The 26,543-nt window shown below is 44.4% G+C and overlaps 1 protein-coding gene across 1 annotated transcript in view; it reads right to left on the reverse strand.

Annotated features, from left to right (window-relative positions):
- Positions 1-600: 600 nt before the first annotated feature.
- rgs9b (regulator of G protein signaling 9b) overlaps positions 601-26,543 on the reverse strand; it is a gene marked incomplete at both ends in the record, with an annotated part of 70,834 nt that continues 44,891 nt past the window's right edge. Inside the window, 10 exons of the mRNA XM_084323429.1 lie at positions 601-763; positions 1,007-1,410; positions 4,358-4,481; positions 13,962-14,044; positions 14,240-14,378; positions 22,469-22,556; positions 22,720-22,835; positions 23,863-23,976; positions 24,946-25,007; positions 25,237-25,266. Coding sequence (XP_084179555.1) covers positions 601-763; positions 1,007-1,410; positions 4,358-4,481; positions 13,962-14,044; positions 14,240-14,378; positions 22,469-22,556; positions 22,720-22,835; positions 23,863-23,976; positions 24,946-25,007; positions 25,237-25,266 — 1,323 coding nt within the window. The remainder of the gene's footprint in view (positions 764-1,006; positions 1,411-4,357; positions 4,482-13,961; positions 14,045-14,239; positions 14,379-22,468; positions 22,557-22,719; positions 22,836-23,862; positions 23,977-24,945; positions 25,008-25,236; positions 25,267-26,543) is intronic.

Consider the following 26,543-nt stretch of genomic DNA (forward strand, 5'->3'; position numbering starts at 1 on the left):
CCCCATGTGGGGTATCATTGGAAAGCCACACTCATTGGCTACAACCCTCCACAATCATTTTCAAGATCGCCAAAAGATTGGCGGAACTAGAGCCCCAAGAGTCGGGAGTGGTATTTTGCGCAATACCGTGTACTTTGCACAAGCCTCAAATACCGGCATGTAACTCGAGAACCGCTGAATGGATTTTATCGGATTTTGTCGCTATCGACAGGCAACAAATAAGCCTTCAATTCGATCTATATATTGTATTGCAAAATATGCACACCCGAGCCACTAGAGGTCGCCAAAGTGGGCAAATCGTCCTCAAAAGGGCTCACATGTGTAAAATGATGTGGGACATGAGTCTCGATGATGATGAAAATTATGACGACTTGCAGCTGTGCAGCTTGGCCAAAAACAACCCACCTATAAAACCCTGATGACCCTGTGTGATCTAGCATCTACCTTACGATTTGGACAGAGGAAGATGATCATCGATCTACAGTGGACCCAATAGCAGTCGTTTGCTCATAGAAACTGACACAAAATAGGTGCAGTATTTTGTAGTAGTCTCTATGGTTTTGCGCCTCTATTCTGCACCCTAGTGGTGAGGTTGTGAAATTATCCTGTCCCGTCGTGGGGATTAAGGCTCTCCCAGGGGCAGATGATCTCTTTGGCCCCCCCTCCACCCCTGGAGGCTGACCCACTCTCCTCCTCCTCATCCTCAGAGTCGATGGGGTAGATACGGCACTCTGGAGGGATATCAACTTTGATCTGAAAGAAACTGGGACAAAGGGAGAAAGAAAATATGATCAAATATACTGTTTATACTAATAATAATGAGTGTTTGGATTGCCTATTTTGCCTGTGTGTGTGTCTGTGTGTGTCTGTGTGTGTGTGTGTGTGTGTGTGTGTGTGTGTGTGTGTGTGTGTGTGTGTGTGTGTGTGTGTGTGTGTGTGTGTGTGTGTGTGCGTGTGCGTGTGTGTGTGTGGCTGGGCGGGAGGGGATAGAAATCTTCCAACTCACTTAGCAATGCGTCTGGGTGGGGCCTGGCTGGGCTGGTCCGTGCTGATTGGCTGTACACGGCAGCTTGTCCCGGCAGGGGCGGGACATTTGGGCGACAAACTGGCGAACACGGTGGAGGCCGTGCAGCCACGCCTCAGCAGACGACCCAGCGAGAGGGCCACGCGGGACCGAGACACTCCTCCTGCGGGGCCCCTGCTATCCGACACACCGCCCTCCGCCTCCCCCTCACCACCCGCTCCTCGGCGCTCAGAGGCAGGGGTGCTGTCTATGGCCACGCTGATGGGGGAGGGACAGGCGGGGGTCTGGGCGAGGAAAGGGAAAATAGGGGAGGTGTTGGAGGAGGGAGAGTCCATGAAGCCGGAGTAGACCGCCAGGTGAGGGACGGGAGCAGTGAAGCGACACAGCTGTGAGGTCAAAGGGCACGGAGCAGAGGTCATGGGAAAATACATACAGAGGATTATTACAGTTAAAGCTTCAATTGAGTCTTTTTTATGACCATATAAAAGTGGGGTATATTCACATGCATTATAGAGGTGGGAGATAAGGTTCATGGAAATGTCTTAACCCATTGTAATATATATATATATATAGGTCAGTTTTATGGCAGTGTTTACAAACATTACCAGTAGGGGTGTGTATTGTGCTGATTTAGTTGATATATTGATATGTGATTCCCAGTATCATGATCTTTCATTGACCATTGGAAAGGAATCCCAACCCGAGCATGATATAAGAGCAAAATAGCTGCCGTGTGAATATGGTCTGTGTGGTACTTTTTACAGGCCTTTAGTGAAATACCACACATGTTATTATAGTACAATGTCAACCTGGAAACAGATAAAGATACATTTACTGTCTGTTTATTTTCTACATTTGTTCACTTATAGAATCCTGCAAGAATTTGTACAATATCTCATGTTGATTAAATCCTAATCGTTCCAGTCACATAGAACAAAAAATATATATATATATTTTCCCTCAGACTTGCTGAGGTGTTTTCTACATAGTTCTTCTCAAAATTGTACATTATAAAATCGCAATATATTACATTATTTATACTGTAGTAATGTAATATATCACAATATACTGAATCATAACCCCTTAATTATTATATGTATCGTATTGCCAGATTGTTGCCAATACACAGCCATAATTACATAAACAAACCTTTTACAGCCACAAAATAAAGAAATGTAAACTCACATTTATATAATAATAAGAATGCTCCTCCGTCTGACCTGTACCTTCTTTATACTGACCAAATATCTTATCTGATTGTTACATCATAATCACATTATAAATCCACACACTTACTGTACATTAGATTATACGGCATTCAACGAATGTGGAACATCCATACATTTAAGTTATACCATGCTGGAAATGGTTCCATGAATCCTACCAGAAAACAAAATGCATTGTATGGCATAATAAAGAAATGTAAACATAGATAGACTTAAGACATACAGATGACATGAGATGAATTGTGAGTTTTATTGAATTATGACAAATCAAACACAGAACATGACAGGTGATAGACATTATAGAATGGAAACTTGAAAATAAAACAGACAGTTGATCACTGATGTATGTGTTTAAATATGAGGTAACAGATTTCCCTGTCTGTGATTTGGCCTACCGACCGTACCCAATGACAAAATAACACTAACTGCGGTCTTCTGTTTACTATTCCACTGTGATGGTATACAGCACATTCATTTCACATCTCATGGTATTCAGAGTCTCTTTTTTCATTAATGTCTAGCGCTGCAGCCTACAAACACTAGCTCACATCATTGGACATTGTAATTTAATTTAATATTGCACATCTCATTCTCAAACTGAACTGGAGTTACATAATGCTGCTATAGTCTTCTTACCTCTGTCACATCTAAATGCTCAATCAATTACTCCCTTTCCAAAAAATAGCAAGCAAGTCAAAACTGTCCGGATTATGAACATCTTTTTGAACTTTCTACAACCCCCCCCCCCATCTCCTGACCCGTAATTCATACAGTCACAAGAGAAAATACTGAGATATTGTTCTCCATATTCCTTGTGGAGAGCAGATATGATGGCCACCATGTTGGATTTTCAATGTCAACCTGTTAAGCTGTAGCCCTATTTTCAGAGATTTTGCCTAAAGGTACATGCCTAAGTAAATGGAAGATTGCTCCACTTCTACAAGGTAAATTTGCATGTTCTTCTGTTACTAGGCTTGAGTAAATTGTAAAAAGAAAAAGGAGAATATAAATTATGATTTTATTTTGCATCTGTGCCGGTGAATAACACCATGTTACAATTGTGCCGCAAGAGATTTCGCTCAATGAGCTCATTCAGCACCTTCTTGAGATCAAGTGTACAAAAAAATCTAAGCAAAGGAATAAAAGGAAGATGATTAAACATACTGATTATAGACACTGAGACAGTTATGGAATTCTAATTCACATCTAACAACAAACATTTGGGGGTCCCTAAGACAAAATATTGTCAAATGGGGTTCATAAAAAGGTTTAAGAACCAATGGTTTAGATAACTGATAGGTCAAATCATATGACTGCCAGATCCAATCAAATCTAGAAAAAACACATGTAAAATAATAAGTGATGTAATACTTGTGAACTTTTTGTCCGGTTTGCACCAAACTTAACACATTTTGTACAAAAGGTTTGTCCTACAAAAGCAAGGGGACCTGTAAAGAGTATTTTGGCCTCATGGTGGCGCTATTCTCACTGGCTCTAAAAATGTCAACTACTCCTCAACTTGTCCAAATAATGATGATATTTGAAATGTGTTGTTCATTTGTGTTGTTGTCTATATGAAACTGTTGAAAAAGTATATCCACCATTTCCCCCCCTACTCCTCCTAGGCCGGCCGCTCACGTGATTCTCACTGAACCTTGTGTGGCATCAGTGACCACCATTTTGAAAAGTTATATAAAAACAGTTGGAACAGTAAACCGTCTGACCAGATAAGGAGCATGGTCACTGAGGATTCAGGCCATTTCTGGGATATACCCGATGTTGGCCAACCGACAGCACACTAGAATTCAAATAATTTAAATAGACGATGCTGAAAGTGTATTTTCTTCCAAAGTCTAATAATTAAAAACCTTTGGCTAAGAAGGTTGTCATATCCAGCCTGTAAATAAACAACGGAGAATGAATGATCTATTAGCAAATTAATCGCAGTGTCTAGATCTAATTTTGAATCGATTGAACTGACCACAAGTTGACCCCAGCCCTGGCTGCTAGTATGCAAAACCCATACGTTATGCAATATCATGCAGTGAGTTCACTTGGTAGGAGGAGGGGGCACTTCCTTGCCCTGCTTGCTGAGTTTGCTCATGACCTGTGTGATGTCGATGGGGCCGCTGGCGGCCAGCTTGGCCCTCTGTTCCTCCTCCAGCTGCCTGACGATGATGGGACTTATACTGGGACGACGAGTCCTGGCATTCACCTCCAACTGGGAATCACTGGGGGGAGAGGGACAGAGAGAGGGGGGGGATATAGTGAGTGTGGTGGGCCTCTAAGACAGACACTAGCATGGGGTCCCAGTAGCACTAGAGCCTCTGAGACAGACACTAGCATGGGGTCCCAGTAGCACTAGGGCCTCTAAGACAGCAGTGCATGTGAGCGGATCGGAGCGTGAGCGGCGCGGGGCGCGGAGCGGCCGGTTTTGACGTGAGCGAGGAGTGGGTTTTAAAATGAGTCGGCGCGACGTCCGGAGCGAGAGTTCTCCTCCGCTCCAATCCACTCCAGGCCGCTCACAGTGGTTTAACACTGATGTAATAATATACATGCAGTACAATGCCAAAGCAACAGATGGCGATGTACAAACATGAAGGCCATTTTCAACCAATGAGAAGGGTGAACCTGTGATATCATGTTCAGGCTTCACTCCTCCTCCTTCACTCACTCCTAGAAAAAGTATCGACGCCATTGTTGTTGACGTTAGCTTACATGCTAACGTTAATGGCAGCGACCATAGCATTGTGGCTCGGCTAGCCTATCATCGCTTAGTAGAGCTAGTGAATGGATAAACAACGTTATTTAACATTGCAGAATGGGTACAATTACAATGCGGCTCAATACAAACAATTGTTAAGGGGCCCAGGGGGTGTAGACTGTTGTAGTTTGAGCTAATTTACACCATGCTCAAAAAAAAAAAAAAAAAAACTGCCGAGCGATCTGGCGCGGGGAGCGGGGAGCGCTCGATTCAAGGTGAGCGGGGAGCGAGCGGAGAGCGACTTGGGGGCGGGGTCAACATGAGCGATTAGCGGAGCGGACCAAGCTTTAAAGAGCGAAGAGCGGATTTCTCGGCCGCGCCGATCCGCTCACGTGGCCTGTAAGACAGACACTAGCATGGGGTCCCAGTAGCACTAGGGCCTCTAAGACAGACACTAGCATGGGGTCCCAGTAGCACTAGGGCCTCTAAGGGGGCTTTCTCACTAACCATTCGGGGTCGAATCACAGCACGATCGCATCAAAATAGGGTGTGATCGTCCTACTGAGAACGCTCCCACCCATCACCGGGGACGCTGATTCGCTCCAAACCTGGACCGCTGGAATAGGTGGTTTCGGGTGCGCGCCAGTGGGAGCGGGGGGGCGTGGTGCATGCTTGCTTGAATTTTGGGCAGATAAAAACATACAGCAACAACTGGACAATACCCACAAAAACGATATTTATGGGCAATTTGGCGAGTTCAGACCTCAACCAAACAAGCATGTTGAGCCTCACGGCTCAGTGGATGAAAACATGAAGCCACGTTACAAGCACAAGACTTCCCTGGCTCGCATTAGGCCTGGCAATTTTTTTGCCATTGCTATGTCTACTATACATTGGTTTCTTGTTCGAATGCATTTATTTCTATAAACCAGTGGTGCCCAACCAGTCGGCCGTAATCGACCGGTAGATCAATGACATGCAATATAATTGATGCGAGCAATGGGCTAATGTTAGCTGCTAACTAGTAATAAATAGGCTAAGCTAACTAGCGTTAGTGGGCGGCTATGTGGCGTAGTGGGCAAGGCGCTCGCCATGAATGCGGAGACGCTGGGCTCGCCTGTTCGAGCCCAGCGCTCCACATTGCTTTCAGTTTAGCTGGTCGTTCATACTAATACACATTGGCCGTATTAGGGGGTGGGAAACTGATGGGTGGGGATCGGGCGTTGTGGACAGCGACTCCTACAGGTCGGTTGGTGCGCCTGCGCAGTAGAATCAGGAAGTGTCGGGGGCAGCGTGAGCCTCCCACACGTTACTCCTTGCCACTGAGAGATCGAGCTGCGCAGGTGAAAAGATGCGACTGCGGACTTCCGGTATGAGAGCAGACGGGTAACACACGTGCAATAGAGCTCCTGGTCAAATGAGCGAAAAAACGGATAAAAAAGGACCCGAAAAGTAATTAAAAATGAAAATGCACACGAGAAGTAAGGAAGAGACAACGATTGTGAAGGAAAGAGAAATGGAGAACACACGAGAAGAAGAGAATTTGAAGAAACAGAGTCCCCGAAGCGAAGCCGAGAAAAGACAGGCGGAAGAAGGGGGAGGTCCCGCTGAGGCAGACACGGGAATGCCAGGATGGGCCGTGGTCATGCAGGCCGGGATACTGGAGAACATAACAGCGGCGATAAAACTGAACACGGACACGATAAGGAATGATATTGGGAAGCTACGGGAGGAATTGAGGAAGGAACAGGAGGACTTCAGAGGTGAAATGAATACAGAACTCAAAAGGGTGGAGGAGAAGATTGGCGGAACAGGACAGAAACGTGACCGAGTTACAGACTAGGACGGCACAAGCGGAGGAATGGAACACGGAGATACACGAGGTATTAACATGTGCGATTCAGAGACAAGAACAGATGGAGACAAAGATGTCAGACATGGAGGGGAGGTCACGGAGAAATAACATCAGAATATGGGGATTGAAAGAAGGAGTCGAAGGGGAATCGGTGACCCATTATGTAGAAAAGCTTATCAAGGAGCAATTGAAGGAGACGGGACTGGAAAAAATGGAGATTCAGAGGGCCCACAGGACGTTGGCTCCGAGACCGAAACCGGACAGACCTCCGAGAGCGGTGATTATTAACTTTCTGAGATTTGAGATTAAGAAATTGATACTCAGAACCGCGTGGACCAAGAAGATTGAAATCGAAGGGAAAAGACTATCATTTGATCACGATTACTCGACAGAGGTAGTGATAACACGCAGGTCCTACGCGGGACTGAAGAAAACTCTGAAAGAAAACGGAATGAGATTCCAGTCACCCATGACCTCGCTAAGGATTCACTGGGAGGAAGGGGCGGCGACGTATGCGACGGCACGAGAAGCGGAGCGGGAGATGAGACGACGGGGGATGCAGATGACGGAGGACGGAGAAGGAAGGAGGCAGGAGGACCAGACGCGGAGCTTGCAGCAGAGATTGGAGGGAGCACGCAGATGGATCAGAGCGGGAGACCGAAACCAAGAAGAGGAGGGAGGAGAGAGGAGAAGGCCGAGGTGAAACGGGACAGAACGAGGACGGAGACGGATGAGGAGGCCAGAGACGGAGAGGAGGCGGGAGGAGGCGAACGGATGAGTACACGCACAAGAGATTGAAAAAACTATTCAAATAGAGACAAAATATAGAAACTGAAATAACATATGCATAAACACACATTCCCAGGTAGAGGCAGGATATAGAAATGAACATAACGTATACATGGACACATAATACACAAGCTGATGGAGGAAATAAATGGAAATATAACTAGGTTTGATAGGCGAGACACAGAACATACTGAAACAAATACATAGACACACGCTGTGAGTAACACAGTTGGGAGGGATTAAGGGGATAAATGGACATCACATAGAAAATAGAGGAGAGGAAAAGAAAGTAAAAAGGGGTACACAGGAGACACCGCACACGGGTATGGGAGGAAGGAGGGACAATGAAACATATGAGTCACATTGAGAGGGACCAAGAAAAGAGGGTCTTTGATCAAAAGGAAGGACGGAGCGCTTTTGACCAGGAGCTTGACAGCAAAAAAAAAAAAACAGTAAGAAAGCTGGACAAATATGACGAGCGATTGGGGGTAAGGGTTTCAAACCCCCAAGCCGTCAGGAGGGGGCCCCTCACCCACCAGCAGGGGACAGGGGGGGACACAGGGACCCCCCGAACGCCTTGGGAGCACTTTATGTAAAGTTTATGTTTTTTATTTATGTTAATCATTATATGTATTCGGTGAAGAGAGCGGAGGCTCCAACCGGAGGGGGGAATGAGTGTGACATGGGGGGGACTGACAGACGAAAGAAGAAGAAAGATGACAATGGTTAAAGGTATAAAAATGATGTTGTTAAACGTTAATGGAATGAATAATGCGATAAAGAGGGGCAAAGTGATGTTGAAATGTAAAAAAAGTGAGATGGAAGTGATTTTTCTGCAGGAGACACATTTGGTAGCACAGGATCATGAGAAACTGAAGAGATTTGGATATGAAAATGCATACTATAGTTCAGGGGTCAGGAACCTTTTTGACTGAGAGAGCCATAAAAGCCAAATATTTCTAAATATATTTCATTGAGAGCCATATATAGTATTTTTAACATATAATAAATTAAATATGTCTTACTTTTAATGCGACTTCTGGTGCTGCATGGTTTTGCTGATGGCCTTGTAATCTGGTTCACACGTGGTGAGATTGAGCTTCATGCAGGCGTTGAGGCTTCCATCAGTTAAACGTGAGCGTAGGTTGGTCTTAATGTTCCTCATATGCGAGAATGACTGCCCACATGCATATGTAGAGCCAAACATGGTCAATACTGCAATACTCACGCTGCATTGTGTGGTATGTCACAGGAAGCTCGTTCCAAGTTTTAAGAATCAGCTGGTCTTTAGGTTGAAGATTTTTTATTTCTGTCCACTTGTGTTCCCTCGCCAGCTCTGCTCGCTATATCTTCAGCTACAGATACTATTAGCTGTATCTTCAAAACTAATTTCTGTTTACTTTAAAATGACACCGTATTATTAAGAAATATCACAAGTATTAAAAAATAATAATTTTTTTTTTTTTTTTTTACTCAAAAAATTCTGGGAGCCATATGCTGTCACCAGAAGAGCCATATATGGCTCGCGAGCCATAGGTTCCCGACCCCTGCTATAGTTCCTTTAAACAAAACCCGAGGAGAGGAGTAATCACGTTAATCAAAAACACAGTAAAATTTGAATTGATCAAGGAAGTAAGAGACAAGGAGGGAAGGTTTGTTCTGGTGAAGGGGAAAATGGAGGGCCAAATGGTTACGTTAGTGAATGTTTATGCACCCCCAGAGAGTGAGAGGGATTTATATGAGACCATTTTTGATATGATAGTGATGGAACTAGAAGGGATATTGATATGCACGGGAGATTTTAACGTAGTACTGAATCACGACCTAGACACCACGAGTACTAGAAAAGGACGAGCACCCATCAGTAGATATATGAATATTCAGATGACGGAAATGGGAATTACAGACGTTTGGAGGGGGATGCACGCCATGGACAGGGAATACACACATTACTCACACCCACACGTGACATATGCGAGAATAGACTACTTTTTGATGACGACGGGGGACAGTTACAGGGCACGGGAGAGCAGTATAGGAGTGGCGGACATATCGGATCACAGTGCCATATATCTGACAGTAGATCTAGAAGGGAGACGGAGGAACACGATTTGGAGACTAAATGTAGGAATATTAAATAACAAGGGGGTGGTGAGTCAGATCAAGGAGGAGATAGCCATATATAAGGAAGAAAATGACAACGGGGCGGTAGACCCGAACATTCTATGGGACACACTGAAGGTGGTGATAAGGGGGAAATTTATGGAAAAAACAGCAATGCTGAAGAAGGCCAGAACGGAGACATATCACAATCTGATAGGGAAGCTGAAGAAGCTAGAGGGGAGACACCAGATATCAAAAGAACAGGAAACGCTCGGAGAAATCAAAGAAGTAAAGGCCAGGATAAATAGGGAATTATTGACGGAAATAGAAAAGAAAGCGAGGTTCATGAAACAAACGTACTATGAAGGGGGACCAAAAGCGACCAGACTGTTGGCTAGGAGAATTAGGACGCAACAGAAGTTGAACACGATACACACAATAAGGGATACAAAGACTAATGAAATATTGAGGGACCCAGCTGAAATAGAGAGGACATTTAGAGAATACTATGAGAAATTATACACACAGCCAAAAGCAGCGGGAGAAGAGGAAATAGAAACATATCTGGAGAAGCTAGAGTTACCATCGATAGGGAAAGAACAGAATGAAGAATTAAATAAAATAATTACGGAACAAGAACTGGAAGAGGCAATTAGTAGAGCTAAAAACAACAAGTCTCCGGGGAGCGACGGATTCCCATCGGAATTCTACAAGACATTTAGAACTGAATTAGCACCCATGTTAGGGGCGGCGTTCAGGCACACGATGGAAGAGGGTAAAATGCCCCCCTCGTGGAAGGAAGCCATAATCACCACGATACCGAAGGAAGGGAAGGATAGGGAATTATGTAGTAGTTTCAGACCTGTGTCCATACTTAACGTGGATTACAAGATGTATACATCGATAATATCAAAAAGATTTGAGATGTTTATGCCAGACATTATAGATGAAGATCAAACTGGATTTATTAAAGGGAGACAGACACAGGACAACGTGAGAAAGACATTACACATAGTAGAGGAGATACAAAAACAAGGGGGTAGCGCGGTACTGATTAGCCTAGATGCAGAAAAAGCATTCGACAGTGTGAGCTGGACATTTTTATATAAAACATTGATGAGGTTCGGACTGAACGGGAGGGCGATGAAGATGATCAAGGCGCTATATCAAGAACCGACAGCGAGGGTTAAGGTGAATGGCAGCTTGACGGATAGAATCAGATTAGAGAGGGCTACCAGACAGGGATGTTGTCTCTCACCGACGCTCTTCGCCGTTTTCATAGAACCACTGGCACAACTGATCAGACAGACCGAGGACATCAATGGAGTAAGGATAAAGGGAACGGAATATAAACTAGGCCTATTTGCAGACGACGTGATAGTATACATGAGGCAACCAGACAAGAGCTTCCCGGCACTGATGGATCTACTGAAGGAATATGGCCACTACTCAGGATACAAACTAAACGTGACAAAGACACAGACCTTAGCATGGAACTATACCCCAACGACGGAAATTAGAGAACAGTACGGGATAAGATGGGACATGGACAAGATTAAATACTTAGGGGTGAACATCACGAGAGGGGTGGAGAAACTGTTTGAAGCGAATTATACACAGATAAATCAGAACATCAAGAGAGACTTAGAGAGATGGACAGTAATGCCCTTGGACTTCAATTCAAGAATAGAGGTCATTAAAATGAACATACTATCAAGGTTACTGTACCTATTCCAGTCACTACCGATACAAATACCACAGAATCAATTCAGGGAGTGGGACAGACTGATATCGAGGTTCATATGGGCGGGGAGAAGACCACGGGTCAGATATAAAACACTACAACTACCAAAGGAAGAGGGAGGGATGGCAGTACCCAGCCTACAAGATTATTACTATGCAGCACAACTGAGAGCAGTGACGTGCTGGTGTAACGACAGATATGAGGCAAGATGGAAAGACATTGAAAAAGAAGGGGAGGGATACAAGGTACAAGCTCTGGTGGGAGATAGGGAACTATTTAAAGAGAAAGAGGGACTATTAGATCCAATCACCAAATGCACCTTGAACATATGGAACAGAGTAGTAAAAACACACAAATTGGAGAAGCAGTCAGGGGTCCTGAGATGGGTAGCACATGACAAGAGATTCAAACCAGGGAGGTTAGACCATGGATTCAGAAGGTAGGAGAGGGGGGGGGGGCAACAGCGATATGCAAAATGATAGAGAAGGGGGAAATGCAAACACTACAAAAATTAAAGGAGAAATTTGGACTAGAAAACAAGGACCACTTCAGATATCTACAGATTAGAGACTACTATAATAGAGAAATAAGAGGGGACAAGGAAGAAGAACAGAATGGAATAATTAGGATGATAGTAAGGGCATAAGAAGGAGGGAAAGGAAGGGTAATATCAGCACTGTACCGGGCTATAATGACCAGCAAGGGACACACGACCGATTATATAAGGGAGAAATGGGAGAGAGAACTAGAGATAGGAATAACAGGGAAGGAATGGGGGAACATATGCGAGGTACAACATTCAACAACAGGATCGAGAATATGGAAAAAATTTGGATGGAAAAACATAATCAGATTCTTTATAACCCCAGAGCTGAAGGGAAAATATGCACCAACACAAAGAGCATGCTGGAGGATGTGTGGGAAGGAGGGGGCAAATCACACGCACATATTCTGGGGATGTCAGAAGCTGAAGGGGTATTGGGAGGAGATAGGGGAAGCAATGATCAGAATATTAGGATACGGGCTACCACAAACAGGACTGGTGCTTTACTTAGGAGACCTGACACACGAGGGAATACAAGGGGGGGACAAATATTTAATAAAGATAATGTTGATAGCGGCCAGAAAAGCAATAACGAGACTGTGGTACAAGGAAGACCCACCGACAATAGCACAATGGGTAGGAATAGTGGAAGAAATACAGGATATGGATAACACACATGCTGAGGTTACAGGAAGAGAAATTTGGGGAAAGATGGGGAAAGTGGGAGGATTATAAAGGGAACGAGAACGACATCACAGAGGAAGAACCAAATGCAACACAAGAGGGCGAAGGGTAAAGGAGGAAAGATGTTCAAGGAGGGTCTCTGAACCCATGTCACACACCTGTGCTTTAGTTAGTATTTTCTATTTTTTTTGGGATATTACAATTGCTGAATGTTTTTATACTTTATTATTTATGTCTGTTTAACGGTGTGATATTAATATTCAGGGATGATGTGGTTTGTGTATGGGTGAATCAAAAGGCAAAGTGAAAGTTAATAAACAAGAGAAAAAAAAAAAAGGACGAAGGATAAGGGAAGAAAGAAGCTCAAGGAGGGTCTCTGGACCCAGATCACACATACAAGCCTTAGTCAGTATTTATCATCTTGGAGTAGGAATTACTTGTTTATGCCTGTTTAAGGGAGATACACAATCAGCCTTTGTATCAAGTACCTAGAAAACAACTGTAGGGGAACCAGACAACTAACCATGATACCCATGTAAATATTTATGTGCACTGTTTTTTCTTTTTGTTTTTATTGTGATGTTAGTTTCTTTTTTTTTGTAAGTGCTGTCTGTCTAAAACTGTTAATAAAAATTTAAGTTTAAAAAAAAAGAAAAGATGCGACTGCTGTTACCTCAAGTAACAGGGGACTTGTGCTATGTATGACTTAGTCCACATTGCAGCCGGCTTGTGGGAGGCAAGAAACAGCGTTCGTGACAGGGGAGGGTTGAATTGGATGATACGAAATTGGGATGGGAGAAAATATAGAAAAAAAATGGGAGAAAAAGTGGATAAAAAAAAAAGCTAACTAGCGTTAGCGTTAACCCTGGAAAACGTTCAAAGCGGACTCCACGACACCAGTTCCATTCGTGAGAAAAGGGGGTGGGTTATATTGACAAGGCTTGACAACAGAGGTTCAAATATAACTTCATATTTATTGGTTATTTGTTTCTTTATATCAGCATCCAGTTTCCACCACCACGTGTTAAACTCTTCCTGTGTTGACGTTAGAGCGTGACATCATCGCCTACGGGAGCTTACATGCTCAAAACGCAAACCGTAAACAAAACCCGGAGCGCACCAAGACTGCAGTGTGTATGCAAACTAGAGGGGGGAGAGGGAGGGGAGAAGTTCACACCCAAGGACGGAGCGGAGCTGATTCGACCCCGAATGGCAGTGAGAAAGCCCCCTACGACAGACACTAGCATGGGGTCCCAGTAGCACTAGGGCCTCTAACAATGAGACCTACCTGAAACTGTGCAAATCAGGACAGACAGCCTTCCTCTGTGTGTCCTTAAAGACCGGAGACTTCAGGTAGCGACCATACGAGTCCTATAGGATGACACACATACACACAAAAGTACAAACACAGACACATCACACACACACACACACATACGGTACTATGACTCCAAAAATGAATGAATAGTCATGACAACGAAGTTACCATATTATGGGCAGGGTGCTACATGGTTACATGGTGATGGATTAATACTGAAACAGTGTATCTACTAGACTTCTACTAACCTTCTTCATGAGCATGTAGATATGGGTCTGGGCGGCATCCAGGACGTATCTGTGTGGGTGTCTCAGTCCCTTTACTGTCACCTCCATCGTCTTTCCATCAATGTTGATCCACCGGGGGGCGCCACGAGCCAGGAACGTCCTGGGAGGGGTAGAGGGAGATTAAAAAAAAAAAAATAGAAACAATCAAAATAATAGCTCACGTCCCGGTTAAGATTTGATTTGGAGTGAGCTATTTATATGCATCTTGACTTGCTCACGAATATTCTTGTGTACATGATTAAACATGTAGTATATTTCAGATATTACTGTACTGGAAACTGAGCTTGCACAGGTGGGGGTAGGGCTCTAGGGGGATTTATAGGAAAAAAAAAATTTTAAGAGATATGGAGAGATTTCTCTTCTTACACCAAGCTCTATCAAGCCTGTGTTTGTACTGTGTGTTGGATCATGTCACTGGCCTATAATGGATGTGAACAGGTTCATTCATAATAGATCTATGAATTTGTTGACTGTCAACAAATTTGCCCCAATCTTAGCCATCGCAGGAGATATGGGATGGGAACCCTGTGAAGTACGTTAAGCAGTATGTATGAGTAGATTGTGGAATAGATTTTTGAGTATGAGCGACAATAATGTTAATGTTTGTAATATCTTGGATATTATTAACAGACAACGGAACAGTTGGTTATTTAACAAGACGCTTTTTTACTCCCTCCGGTGGTTCATCAATCCGAACAATGACTACCTCTGGCGCCACTCCCACTTACTGTAACTGTCGTAAACATGTCGTAACGTATATCCATGACAAATCCCCTTGTAGTCAGTTAACAATACTATGACATCTCCCTTTTTTCCGTTTAACAATATCAACACATATCAATAACTTAGATATCTTTTCTTTAACAATATCAACACATGTCAATAACTATGACATCTCCCCTTTTTTTTTTTTTACAATATCAACACCCTTTTTCTTTTCTTTTTTTTTATTTATTATTGAACTGTCCCCTCACAGGTCAAGTCTCTGGACAGGTTTAACAGGTCTACCAGACCTGGTTTGGATCAGTCCATCAGTGTTCCTTGTTGGACCAGGCAAGCCATGTCTTGGGCTCATCTGGGATTTGTGTCGTCGTTCGCTGGAGGCCCCGCTACGGGCACCGCTTGGAGATGTCGACGGTTACGTCTGTACAGAGCACCCTGCTCTGTCTCGATGAAATAAGACCTCTGTGTAACGCTCTCACCTGCCACTACTGCAGGTGTGGACCAGGTGTTTTGATTGTCCAGTCTGGTGAGAACATGGTCTCCTCGCTGCAGTGGTGTGAGCTCTCTCACGCCATGGCGCTTGTTATAGTAGAAGGCCTGTTTGCTCTTCTCTGCAGCATCTCGAGCTCTGACGTGATGTTTGCTCGGCCACCTTGGTTGCAGGTTCTTGGCCAGAGTGGGCAGCATCGTCCTGATTTTCCTGCCCATTAGGAGCTCTGCCGGACTGACACCCGTACTGCTGTGTGGAGAAGAACGGTAAACCATTAAAGCAAGTAGGGGGTCCTTTTGTCTCAGAATCCCCTTTGCCGTTTGGACTGCACGTTCAGCATAACTGTTTCCTTGTGGGTTGTGGGCACTAGAGGTTGTGTGCTTAAAGTCCATGTCACAGGCAAAGCCTCTGAAGACATCACTGCTGAACTGCGGTCCGTTGTCACTGACAACCTCCTCTGGTATTCCGTACCGGGCAAACGTGGCTCTCAGCTTCAAGATCACATGTGCACTAGTCGTGGTAGGCATGTGGAGTATCTCCAGGTATCTAGAGTAGTAGTCAGATATGACTAGGTAACTCTCTCACTCATGTTCACATAAATCTATGCCAATTCTCTTCCACGGCCTGTCTGGGAGAGGTGTTGACAGGAGAGGCTCTCTGTTCTGTGCTCTCCTCTGCTCATGACAGTACATGCAGTTCTCGACTTTGTGTGTGATCTGTGTGGCTATGCCAGGCCACCACACCGAAGTGTTGGCCCTGTCTCTGCACTTGTTAAGACCTTGATGGCCCTCATGTATGCATTCTAGTATCTCTGACCTCAATCTCCCTGGTATCACTATTCTACTCCCTCTGGTCACTACCCCATCATGCATAGACAGTTCGTTCCTAACGGGAAAGTACTCCCTAACACAGGTGTTTATGTGTGCTAGGTGTTCAGGCCACCCCTCTTGTATGTACCTGATCACTTGGAGCTGCTCATCCGCTGCCGTCTCCGCGCGGATGCTGTCTATCTTTTGCGGCGATGCTGGAATTCTGCTCATCACAGCTGCTACGTAACACTCCACGTCTGTGTCTCTACTGAGCCCCTTGTCTTCCTGTGGGGTCCTGGACAGTGTGTCTGCCACCACCAGGGTTTTCCCCGGCGCATACTCAGCCTCCGGGTTGAACCTCATCAACCGCATGAGGAGTCGCTGGCAGCGGAGTGGCACATTGTCGAGATCCCTGGAGTTCATCAGTGGGATGAGGGGTTTGTGATCCATAATCAGTTTGAATGCTGGCAGGCCGTAGAGATACATCTGAAACCTCTCACACGCCCACACGCTCGCCAGGCACTCTTTTTCTATCTGAGCGTACCTGGTTTCAGCGTCGCTCAGTCGCCTTGAGCAGTATGCTACCGGTCTCCAGTCCTCGCCATGGAGCTGCAGCAGGACACTGCCTATCCCATAACTGCTTGAATCTGCTGAGACCACTGTGCTCCTGTTAACATCATAGTACACCAGGGTAGGTGACGTTGTGAGGAGCTCTTTAACTCGCTCAAAGGCTGCTTGTTGCGCCGGACCCCACATCCACACTGAGTCTGCTTTTAACAGTGCATATAGTGGCTGGCCCACTGTGGCGAGGTCTGGAATATATTTCCCCAGGTAGTTGATCATGCCGAGTGCTCTCTTTAGTTCCTGCACGTTTTCTGGTGGTTCAAGTTTGCTGACTGCAGACACTTTGGCTGGGTCGGGTCGTACACCATCTTTGTTGATCACCTGACCCAGGAAGTGCAGCTCCTCCTTTCTCAGCACACACTTCTCATTGTTCAGCTTCAGGCCTGCAGACTCCAGCCGATCCAGAACTTTCTGCAGCCGCTCATCATGTTCGCTGGTGTTGCTGCCATGGATGATGATGTCGTCCATGTAGACGGCAACACCATCCAGCCCTTCCAGCGTCTCCACCATCTTCCTCTGAAATATCTCAGGTGCGCTGCTTATCCCAAAGGGAAGACGTTTAAAACAGTACCTTCTGTACGGCGTGATGAAGGTGGTCAACCTCTGGCTGTCCAATGGGATCTGCCAGAACCCTGACGCTGCGTCAAGTGATGAGAAGACTGTGGAGCCGCGGAGCTGAGCTATCATCCCCTCTGATGTCGGCAAGATGAATCTCTCCCTTTTGACAGCCTTATTAAGCTTCTTTAAGTCCACACAGATGCACGCTTTTCCAGACTTTTTCTGGACTGGCACCATGGGTGCGCACCACTCTGTTGGGTCAGTCACGGCTTCAATGATGTCGTTGGCTTCCATCCTCTCCAACTCCTCTTTCACTACACCCAGGAGCGGTATGGGGACTCTGCGTGCTGTGCATACTGCATAAGGCTGGGTATTGTCCTTTAGAGCTATCTTCACAGGCTGTGTTTTCAGTAGGCCAAACTCCTGTTCACTGGTGTTGACCTCGCCCACTTGCTTTACTACCCCATAGCTACAGGCTACAGCTACTGGCCTGCTGAGTAGGTTATTCACACTCTACCCTCTAATGACATAGAGCCTGCATGTGTATGTTTTTCCCTTGTAGCTGGTCTGAGTTATAAACTGCCCTAAACAGTTCAATCCACCCCCTGGACCACTCAGCACCTTCTTTGGCCTCTGTAGGACCCTTTTTGGCTCCAGTGTTTTGTACAGTTTCACTTATGATACAACAATCGGCTCCAGTATCTATTTTAACTTCTACAGGTGAGCTGCCAATCTCTAATGTGACTGTCCATTCATATCATTGTCAGGCATGCTATTAAACTGAGCCCAGATAATAATACTGTCCATCTTCTGATCCCTCACCCTCAGTCACTTCTCTCACCTGCTTGCTCTTGCACACCCTTTCCCAGTGTCCACTTTTCCCACAATTATTGCAAGTAGACCTCCTTGCTGGGCAGTCATCCTGTTGGCTGTGTGACATTTTGCCGCACCGCCAGCACTTCCTGTGGTCATTCTCACTCTCTCGGTCCTGGCGCCTCTCTCTCTGTGGGTGGCGCCACTTCTGTATTGCACCTCTGCTATGCCGTTGTGCTACTTCCTGCACGGCGTAAGCCCGCTCCCCCTGCTGGTTAACTTGAGCTTTTACCTCCTCTGATTGACGCGCTTCTTGTACTGTCATCTCCAGAGTGAGGTTAGGGATCAGCTGTAGCCTCTGAGACAGATCCTTGTCTAGAATTCCCACCACGATTCTGTCCCTTATGTTTTCCTCACGAGCCGTTCCGAAGTTGCAATGTTCCGACAGCTCATATAGTGCTCCATGTCTCTGCGCGCTCTCCCGCTCGCTGCACTCTCTGGTTGAAACATGCCCGTTCATGTATAATGTTGTGTCTTGGGATGAAATATGCGTAAAATTTCGCCAGTACAACATCATACTGCGGCACATTTTCCTCTTCCCCGTAGGTAAAAGAGCTGAGAATGTTCTCTGCTTCCTTCCCAAGCGCATACACCAGCATGCTTACTTGAACTGGACCATCTTCCTTGTCCAACTTAGTAGCTGTCCTGTACCGTGTAAACCGTTTCTTCCAGTCTGACCATTCGGTGGGTTTCTCAAAACAGAAACTCTCTGGTGGTTGAAACTTTGCCATCCTCTACCACTTCTGACACCATGTAATATATTGGATATTAACAGACAACGGAACAGTTGGTTATTTAACAAGACGCTTTATTACTCCCTCCAGTGGTTCATCAATCCGAACAATGACTACCTCTCGCGCCACTCCCACTTACTGTAACTGTCGTAAACATGTCGTAACGTATATCCATGACAACTCCCCTTGTAGTCAGTTAACAATACTATGACAATGTTTATGTGGGATATACAGACGTGTGGCTGTTGGGCAGGACATCTTCACATATTGTTTCAGAGACGTTGTTACGTGTGGGTGTGTTTGTACCCTGATCAGGTGTCCCCCAGTATGATGTGTAATGTCTGATTGTAGTCCCCTGTCCTGGTCTTGTAGTTCTTTTGTCGTTTCCCTCCCAGGTGTACCCATTTGTAATCAGCCCAGATGTTTCTTGTCTCGTCATCCCCTTGTGCATATGTGCTCTGTTCTCCCCTATGTGTGAGGCTGATCCTGTTTGTACAGTCCTGTGTTTTGTTTGTCGTTATTTTATGTTATTCCTTTATTCACAAAACCCATGGTAAATATAATTAAACATCTTTTTTTGTTACTCTGGCTATCGTTTCCAATTATGTTACATTGACAAGACGACGAGCACTCTTTTAGTCAATGGTAACATAATAGACGTGAAGAATTGAAAAGGTTAATATTGGCATTGATTAAGGAGGCTGTTTTTCAGCAACTTAAAGAGAAACAGAGATCTGGAGTAAGAAACAATACGGGTTGATAAAAAAATTTGAATTACCGTAATTCCTCTAATAGTAACCGGTATTCAAATACAAGCCGGGTCTCTATTAATGGCCGGGTGCGCTCTTGAGCTAAGCAATTATAAGCCGACCTCCTAATACAAGCCGGGTTACTAATATACTGAGCTGCATACTGAGCTAGTTACTTGATTTCACTTTGAAAACGTTGAAATGACCAGTGACCACCTGTAATTGCACTGTTTACTATTTCATACAGTACTTGGTTTCAATAAATGAACCCAGTACATTTTACTGGGTTCAAACTGACACAAAATGTTGATTTATTCATTATGATCCGTTTGAAAATTTGAAATATAGGCCTCTCTCTTATACATGCCTCCTCCTAATACAAGCCTGGTACCCGCTACAGTTGAAACAAATACAAGCCGGGGTTACTATTAGAGGAATTACGGTATGTGAAATATATCCTGCCCAACAGTAAAAGATCTTTGCGTGCCCAGATTACGTCTGGAATATTGCCTTTACATTTGTAAACGGGACGTTATGTTGGCACTGAAGAAAAGGATAAGCTTTGTCATTTATGTGGGCTAAATTAAATGTATTTTGTTTTATACTGTCCTCTGTATCTTGTTCAGAGAAAGGGTCTGTTTGATAAGATAAACAGTGAAGATCTTGATTAGGAAGACTCAGAAATACTGAAGTTTATGCGAGAAGGAAACATTTGCCTTTGTGGATTATTTAGATAAAGGTAAGAAAACACATGTTGTTTAACAGGTTCAGCGGCAGAGGTCGCTGTGGGTGTATGGCCGTGTGTGGCAGCGCTTTGTTCATTTCATTATAAATCGTGCCATTCCTCGCCTGGATCAATAATCAATCTGAAATCAACGCTAGATTATCGGTATTATGTTTCATCATGCATGCATGAAAGGGTGGGGGGGAGGTCGTTTTTCTATGCTTCAATCGCCACCAACGGAATACGCTACACAGTACATTACAGACACGCTCCGATCACGGGGAAATAATTATCGGATCAACGCAAGATTGATAACATATAGCCCTTTCCTTGTCTATGATGTACTGCAAAAAGAATAATCCAATTATCTGATCGCCATTCCAAATACTGATCACGATCGTGTTTCCAACGTAATCCAGCATTGAACATGAACGGGGGGGGGGGGGTGACCCTCGTCGATGCATCCGTTATAACCGCTTCTCTTGCCCGAGTATTGAGACCCCGCCCGCACGCCGCAGCTCGGCCCAGACAACAAGCCACATTGTTTCAAATGGAGTGCAATAGCGGCCACAAGGTGTTAGGCAGCGGTATTGGACGTTTGCGATCTCAGACCCATTCCCAATGATAACATCAGGCTGGATGGATGAATTATGAATGGATATAGCAAATAAAAGAAATAGCGATGAAAATCCGACTTTTCTCGGGTTTGGCACCCAACGTTCGGCGAGTTAACCCGACTTATGTCGGGTCTGGCATCCAATGTGTTAAGAGAAGGCTCTGTATTATACTGGTTACCTCAAGTCTGTGTTATTGTTGTTGTTGTTGTTGTTGTTGTTATTATTATACTTGTTGTTGTTGTTATTATTATTATTATTATTATTATTATTATACTGAGTGACCGTGAATGTAATTGAATGTAATGGGATGGAATAAAGAATAAAGAATGAAATAAAATATCATTATTCAACATTCATCATTCTAAGTATCATAGTCTACATCAAAACTAAATCAGCTTTTTTCCATCTCAGGAACATTTCCAGACTCCGGCCATCTCTCCCCGACTCTGTAGCAGAGACTCTCATTCACGCTTTCGTCACCTCCCGTCTTGACTATGCAAACTCTGTCCTCATAGGGCTACCCAGCAATGCCCTGAACAGGTTACAATATGTGCAAAATTCTGCTGCCAGGGTTCTCACCCGCACCAAGTCCTGGCACCACATCACCCCCACCCTCATCCACCTCCACTGGCTTCCAGTCAAGTCCTGCATCAATTTCAAGATCCTCCTCATCACCTACAAAGCCCTTCACTCCCTTGCCCCCCGGTACCTAGCTGACCTCCTCCATCCCTACATCCCGCCCCGGAGGCTGTGGTCCTCTGACTCCGGTCTCCTCTCCATCCCCACCACCAACATGCGGACTGTTGGTCCCAGAGCCTTCTCTGTGGCCGCACCCACCCTCTGGAATTCACTCCCTCTAAACATCCATAGTGCTACATCCCTGCACTCCTTCAAATCCCAACTCAAAACCCACCTCTTCACCAAATTTGTAAATGACTCTGCCTGATTTCCTTTTCTTTCTTTCTTTCCTTTTGATTATTATTTTGTTGTTACGTTGTTCCCTGTTCCTCTCCCTTAGCTGCCCCCTCCTGTTAAGTGCCTTGGGTTTCCTGAAAGGCACTATATAAATGTAAGATATTATGATTATTATTATTATTATTATTATTATTATTATTATTATTATTATTATTATTATTATTATTATTATAGTAACATCAATTACTCAGGGTCCTCATTGTTGGCAATTCAAACACCTAATACTACGACCTCTAACAATAATATGATATTGATATTGCTCTTACACTAGATACTACATCTATTCGATATAGATAATGAGCTTAAGAAGTTACTTGTAGATCTGCTGGGCCTTCTCTTTCATAGTCGCGGCCGTGCCTGACTTTAAATCTTCACATGCCTCCCAGAATGCCAGGTTCTCACCTATAGTACAGGGATAGAATAGAATCAAATAGATTAGAATATAATAGAAGGTTGGGATGTGTAACATGAACATTATTAAAGCTCAATATCTCAAACCTATTCTGAACCCAGATACAAAGCTGATTTCTGACTGTTTTCTATAACCGACTTGATTCCAACCTACCGCTGAACTCCTTCTTGAGAAAGAGTCTGAAGTCATCTCTTCCTCTGGGGTCTGACAGCAGCTCTGCAAAGCTGAAGGTCCACCTCTCCACTCGCATCTTTGTTGGTATCTCCACACTGATACACACACACACACACACACACACAATACACACAAATGTAAGCATGCACAATTGCACATAATGCACACAAATGCAGAAAGACAAGGATACACAAATGCACAGACACAGGCACACACCATAATGCCATATGTACAATAAATATTGTATTTGTATCAATAATGCCAAAAAAAGAAAAGTTTTACAATACATTTTCCATCTGGCAACGATGGCACACACACACACATACGGAAACAGGACAGAAGAGTAATCATTGGAACAAGCCGAAATGTCAATGATCACCCATTAACATTCAATGAACATAACAGATTTAAGTGATGAATCATGATGATCCTGAGGTAGGGCTGGGCGATATGGAAAAAAATCATATTGCGATAACGATATGATAACGTTACCATATTTCTCGATATCGATAATTATCGAATTGTTATAAGTATAAAAAAAAATAAAAAATTAACAACAGATGTATGTTTATTTTGCAGCAATTCTTTGTCATTGCCGCCATCTTTAGTGTTACATCCCCTCACACTCCAGTTCTCAGGCTGCAGCTGGTTTAAAAGCGAAAGTAAACCGGCTTCTCTGCTGGCTGTGGCTCCAGGGGAGTTGAACAGTTCTGGCTCTGCTAGTTTATTTTCGATCTTTTGGCGCTTTTTTGGTGGACAAACCACCGCACATGTGCACCGTGACTCGTGACTGGAGTCTAGTTCTGCTAGCACACACGGTTTCAAACTGTATTTTAAATTAGAAAGCAAACAAAATAAATGGACAAGAGAAAAATAAATCTCAATTTGGTCAGTATTGTCATTTGGACAAGCAAAGCCATTACTTTAAGTTGCAGGCAAGAAAGACAAGTCTGTCCACTGTCTCTGGTTTTAAAACTGCCCTGTTGCAGGTCAAATAAAAATAAAAATCTATTTTTTTTAAATTTCGATATTCGATATCGATTATTAAAATATATTGCGATATTTATCGTTATCGTTATATCGCCCAGCCCTATCCTGAGGGCATGTTGCCAGGCGACTAACTTGGTCATGTTCAAGTTCCAGTAAGTGACATCATCCGTCACCCAGGCGTTGCTAGGGAGACATGGGGCGAGGAAGGGGTCATGGTTCTTGTAGGTCGTGGCATATTTCACTATCCTAAACAGGAGTGGAATGAAAGAATTATCCAACTTTATGTCACCAGGGATGGAAATTAAGGATTTGTGGGTACTGGCTCAGCAAGGTCCCTCAGCTGCCACATTCATACCAACTCAATAAGTGATGAGAGCAATTCTGGTACTGATCTAGGATTAGTGGGTCAGGTCACATCACCATAGAATTTCACTTGAAAAGAACACGCCAACACAGACAATAAGATAGTTACCAATTTCCTCTCTGTGCGTTCAGTAGAAAGCTATCCGGCTGCAAGCTAGCATAGTTTAGCACAAATTAATTGAAGCAGACATGGACCAGCTAGCCTAGGTGTTGGCCAAAAAGGTTTTGAGATAGGCTAGTGGTCCATATCCACTGCCATTCATGTGTGCAGCCGGAAAGCTTTCTACTGAACGCAAACGAAATTGGATCTATCTTCTTGTCTGACTCTGGAGAAGACTGTAAGTGCATTTCCAATAATGTTGATGTGTTCCTTTAAGCTTCACTTGGAAATAATTGAAATAGTGGAAATAAGCCTCAGGGGTTTATTGTGTATATTTATCCTTTTGATTTTGTTTGTGTGTTTGGGGTGTCTCTGGCAAGAGTGGCTTGTATTTTATAGATCAATAAAGAATTTCAATCAATCAGTCTCAAATCACCAATCCTATTCTGAGATGCTTCATACATACGGCCCCTGGAAAGTTTTAGCCACGAACTGACTAGCTGGTAAAATCGACATATCTCAAACCACACCCTCTTTTCTTGATCCTTCTGTTGCTTCTGAGGGGAAAAGAGGGCGGGGTTTGAGACAGGTCACTATCTAGTGTCAGTTCATCATGGTTGATCTATGAACTCATGACCTTTAGGGGGACTGCATGGATGCTATTTCCTTAAACTGTTTCTAGTATTACAACATATCGGAACCAACATGACGTGTTACAGACACAGTCTGACGCTAAACGAGCGCTAACTTACGCTCCGATGGACACCGAGGACTTCACCCTGGGCCTCATAATGGACTGCTGTGTGAAGATCATCTGTAGGGATTGTCAGGGATTACAGGCTGCTCTGTTCACCATATTCACACGCTGGCCATTTTGTTCTTATGTCATGCTCAGGTTGGGTTCCTTTCCACCCTGTTCCCACATGGCCGCCGTGTGAATATGGTCAATAGTATATGGATTATTACTTGTTATTTGTTGTAACTATCAGCTTGGTAAGTGTGTGCAAGTGAATGTTCTACATTCTCGTAAAGTGCAAACTTACAATTCTTTCATAGAAGTCAGGTGTTCTTGTCTAGGGAGAGGAAAAGGGTTATATATCAGAACAGGTGGGTGTGATATATGGGTTAAATACACCTTTGCAGAAATTGCAATAGAGTACTGTGTGTGTGTGTGGGTGTGTGGGTGTTTGTAGGCGTGTGTGTGTGTGTGTGTGTGTGTGTGTGCGTGCGTGTGTGACGGATCATATTGGTCTGCGTTGTGTTGATGTTAAATGTTAATGTCCCGAGGGGGAGTCGAACAGGGGGCTCCCGCGCCGCGGGCAACGACACAGGCCGCTGCACTAAGAAGTGAATTCACTCCTAACTACCGTACCTATGCGTCTGTTAACCCTGTTATGAGGAAGTGAGTTTAACTTACCAGCCCGCACTGCCACAGTCACTTGTCAACACACCTGTTTCCGTGACTGTGGACATACCCACGGGCTTCCCCGTTATACTCACCTCCCTAAACTCACGCCCCTCAGGACATCTGGGTCACTGGGCACCACTGTGACGGATCATATTGGTCTGCGTTGTGTTGATGTTAAATGTTAATGTCCCGAGGGGGAGTCGAACAGGGGGCTCCTGCGCCGCGGGCGACGACACAGGCCGCTGCACTAAGAAGTTAATTCACTCCTAACTACCGTACCTATGCGTCTGTTAACCCTGTTATGAGGAAGTGAGTTTAACTTACCAGCCCGCACTGCCACAGTCACTCGTCAACACACCTGTTTCCGTGACTGTGGACATACCCACGGGCTTCCCCGTTACGCGTGCGTGCGTGCGTGCGTGCGTGTGTGTGTGAGTGAGTGAAACTTTGAACCGTTATGACCAGAAAGAGAGAGCCATGGGAAAGGCCTATAGAGAAAGAGAGAAGAGAAGAGAAGAGAAGAGACGAGACGAGACGAGACGAGACGAGAAGAGAAGAGAAGAGAAGAGAAGAGAAGAGAAGAGAAGAGAAGAGAAGAGAAGAGAAGAGAAGAGAAGAGAAGAGAACAGGAAAAGAGAGGGGAAAACAATCACAGGAAAATGTGTGAATACACCACAAGCCAGTTATACTTATGGATAGAAAATATGTTTAGAAATATCATTGGTCTGGTCATTGTAAAACCACAGGTAAGCGAGAGGTAGAGAGAGGGAGAGAGGAGAGGGAGTTGATCTAGATTGTCAAGGATAAAAGCCTCTTATCAAAATAAACATATAAGCTGATTGCCTTGAGTTATACCCATAGAGGGCACCCACAGAGGTGCTTCTCTCTCTATCTCCGTCTTTCCCCAACTCTAACTCATGCATGTGTGTGTGTGTGTGTGTG

The sequence above is a fragment of the Notolepis coatsorum genome (assembly GCF_963971535.1).
Source record: "Notolepis coatsorum genome assembly, chromosome: 10".
In the NCBI taxonomy this organism is placed as follows: domain Eukaryota; kingdom Metazoa; phylum Chordata; class Actinopteri; order Aulopiformes; family Paralepididae; genus Notolepis; species Notolepis coatsorum.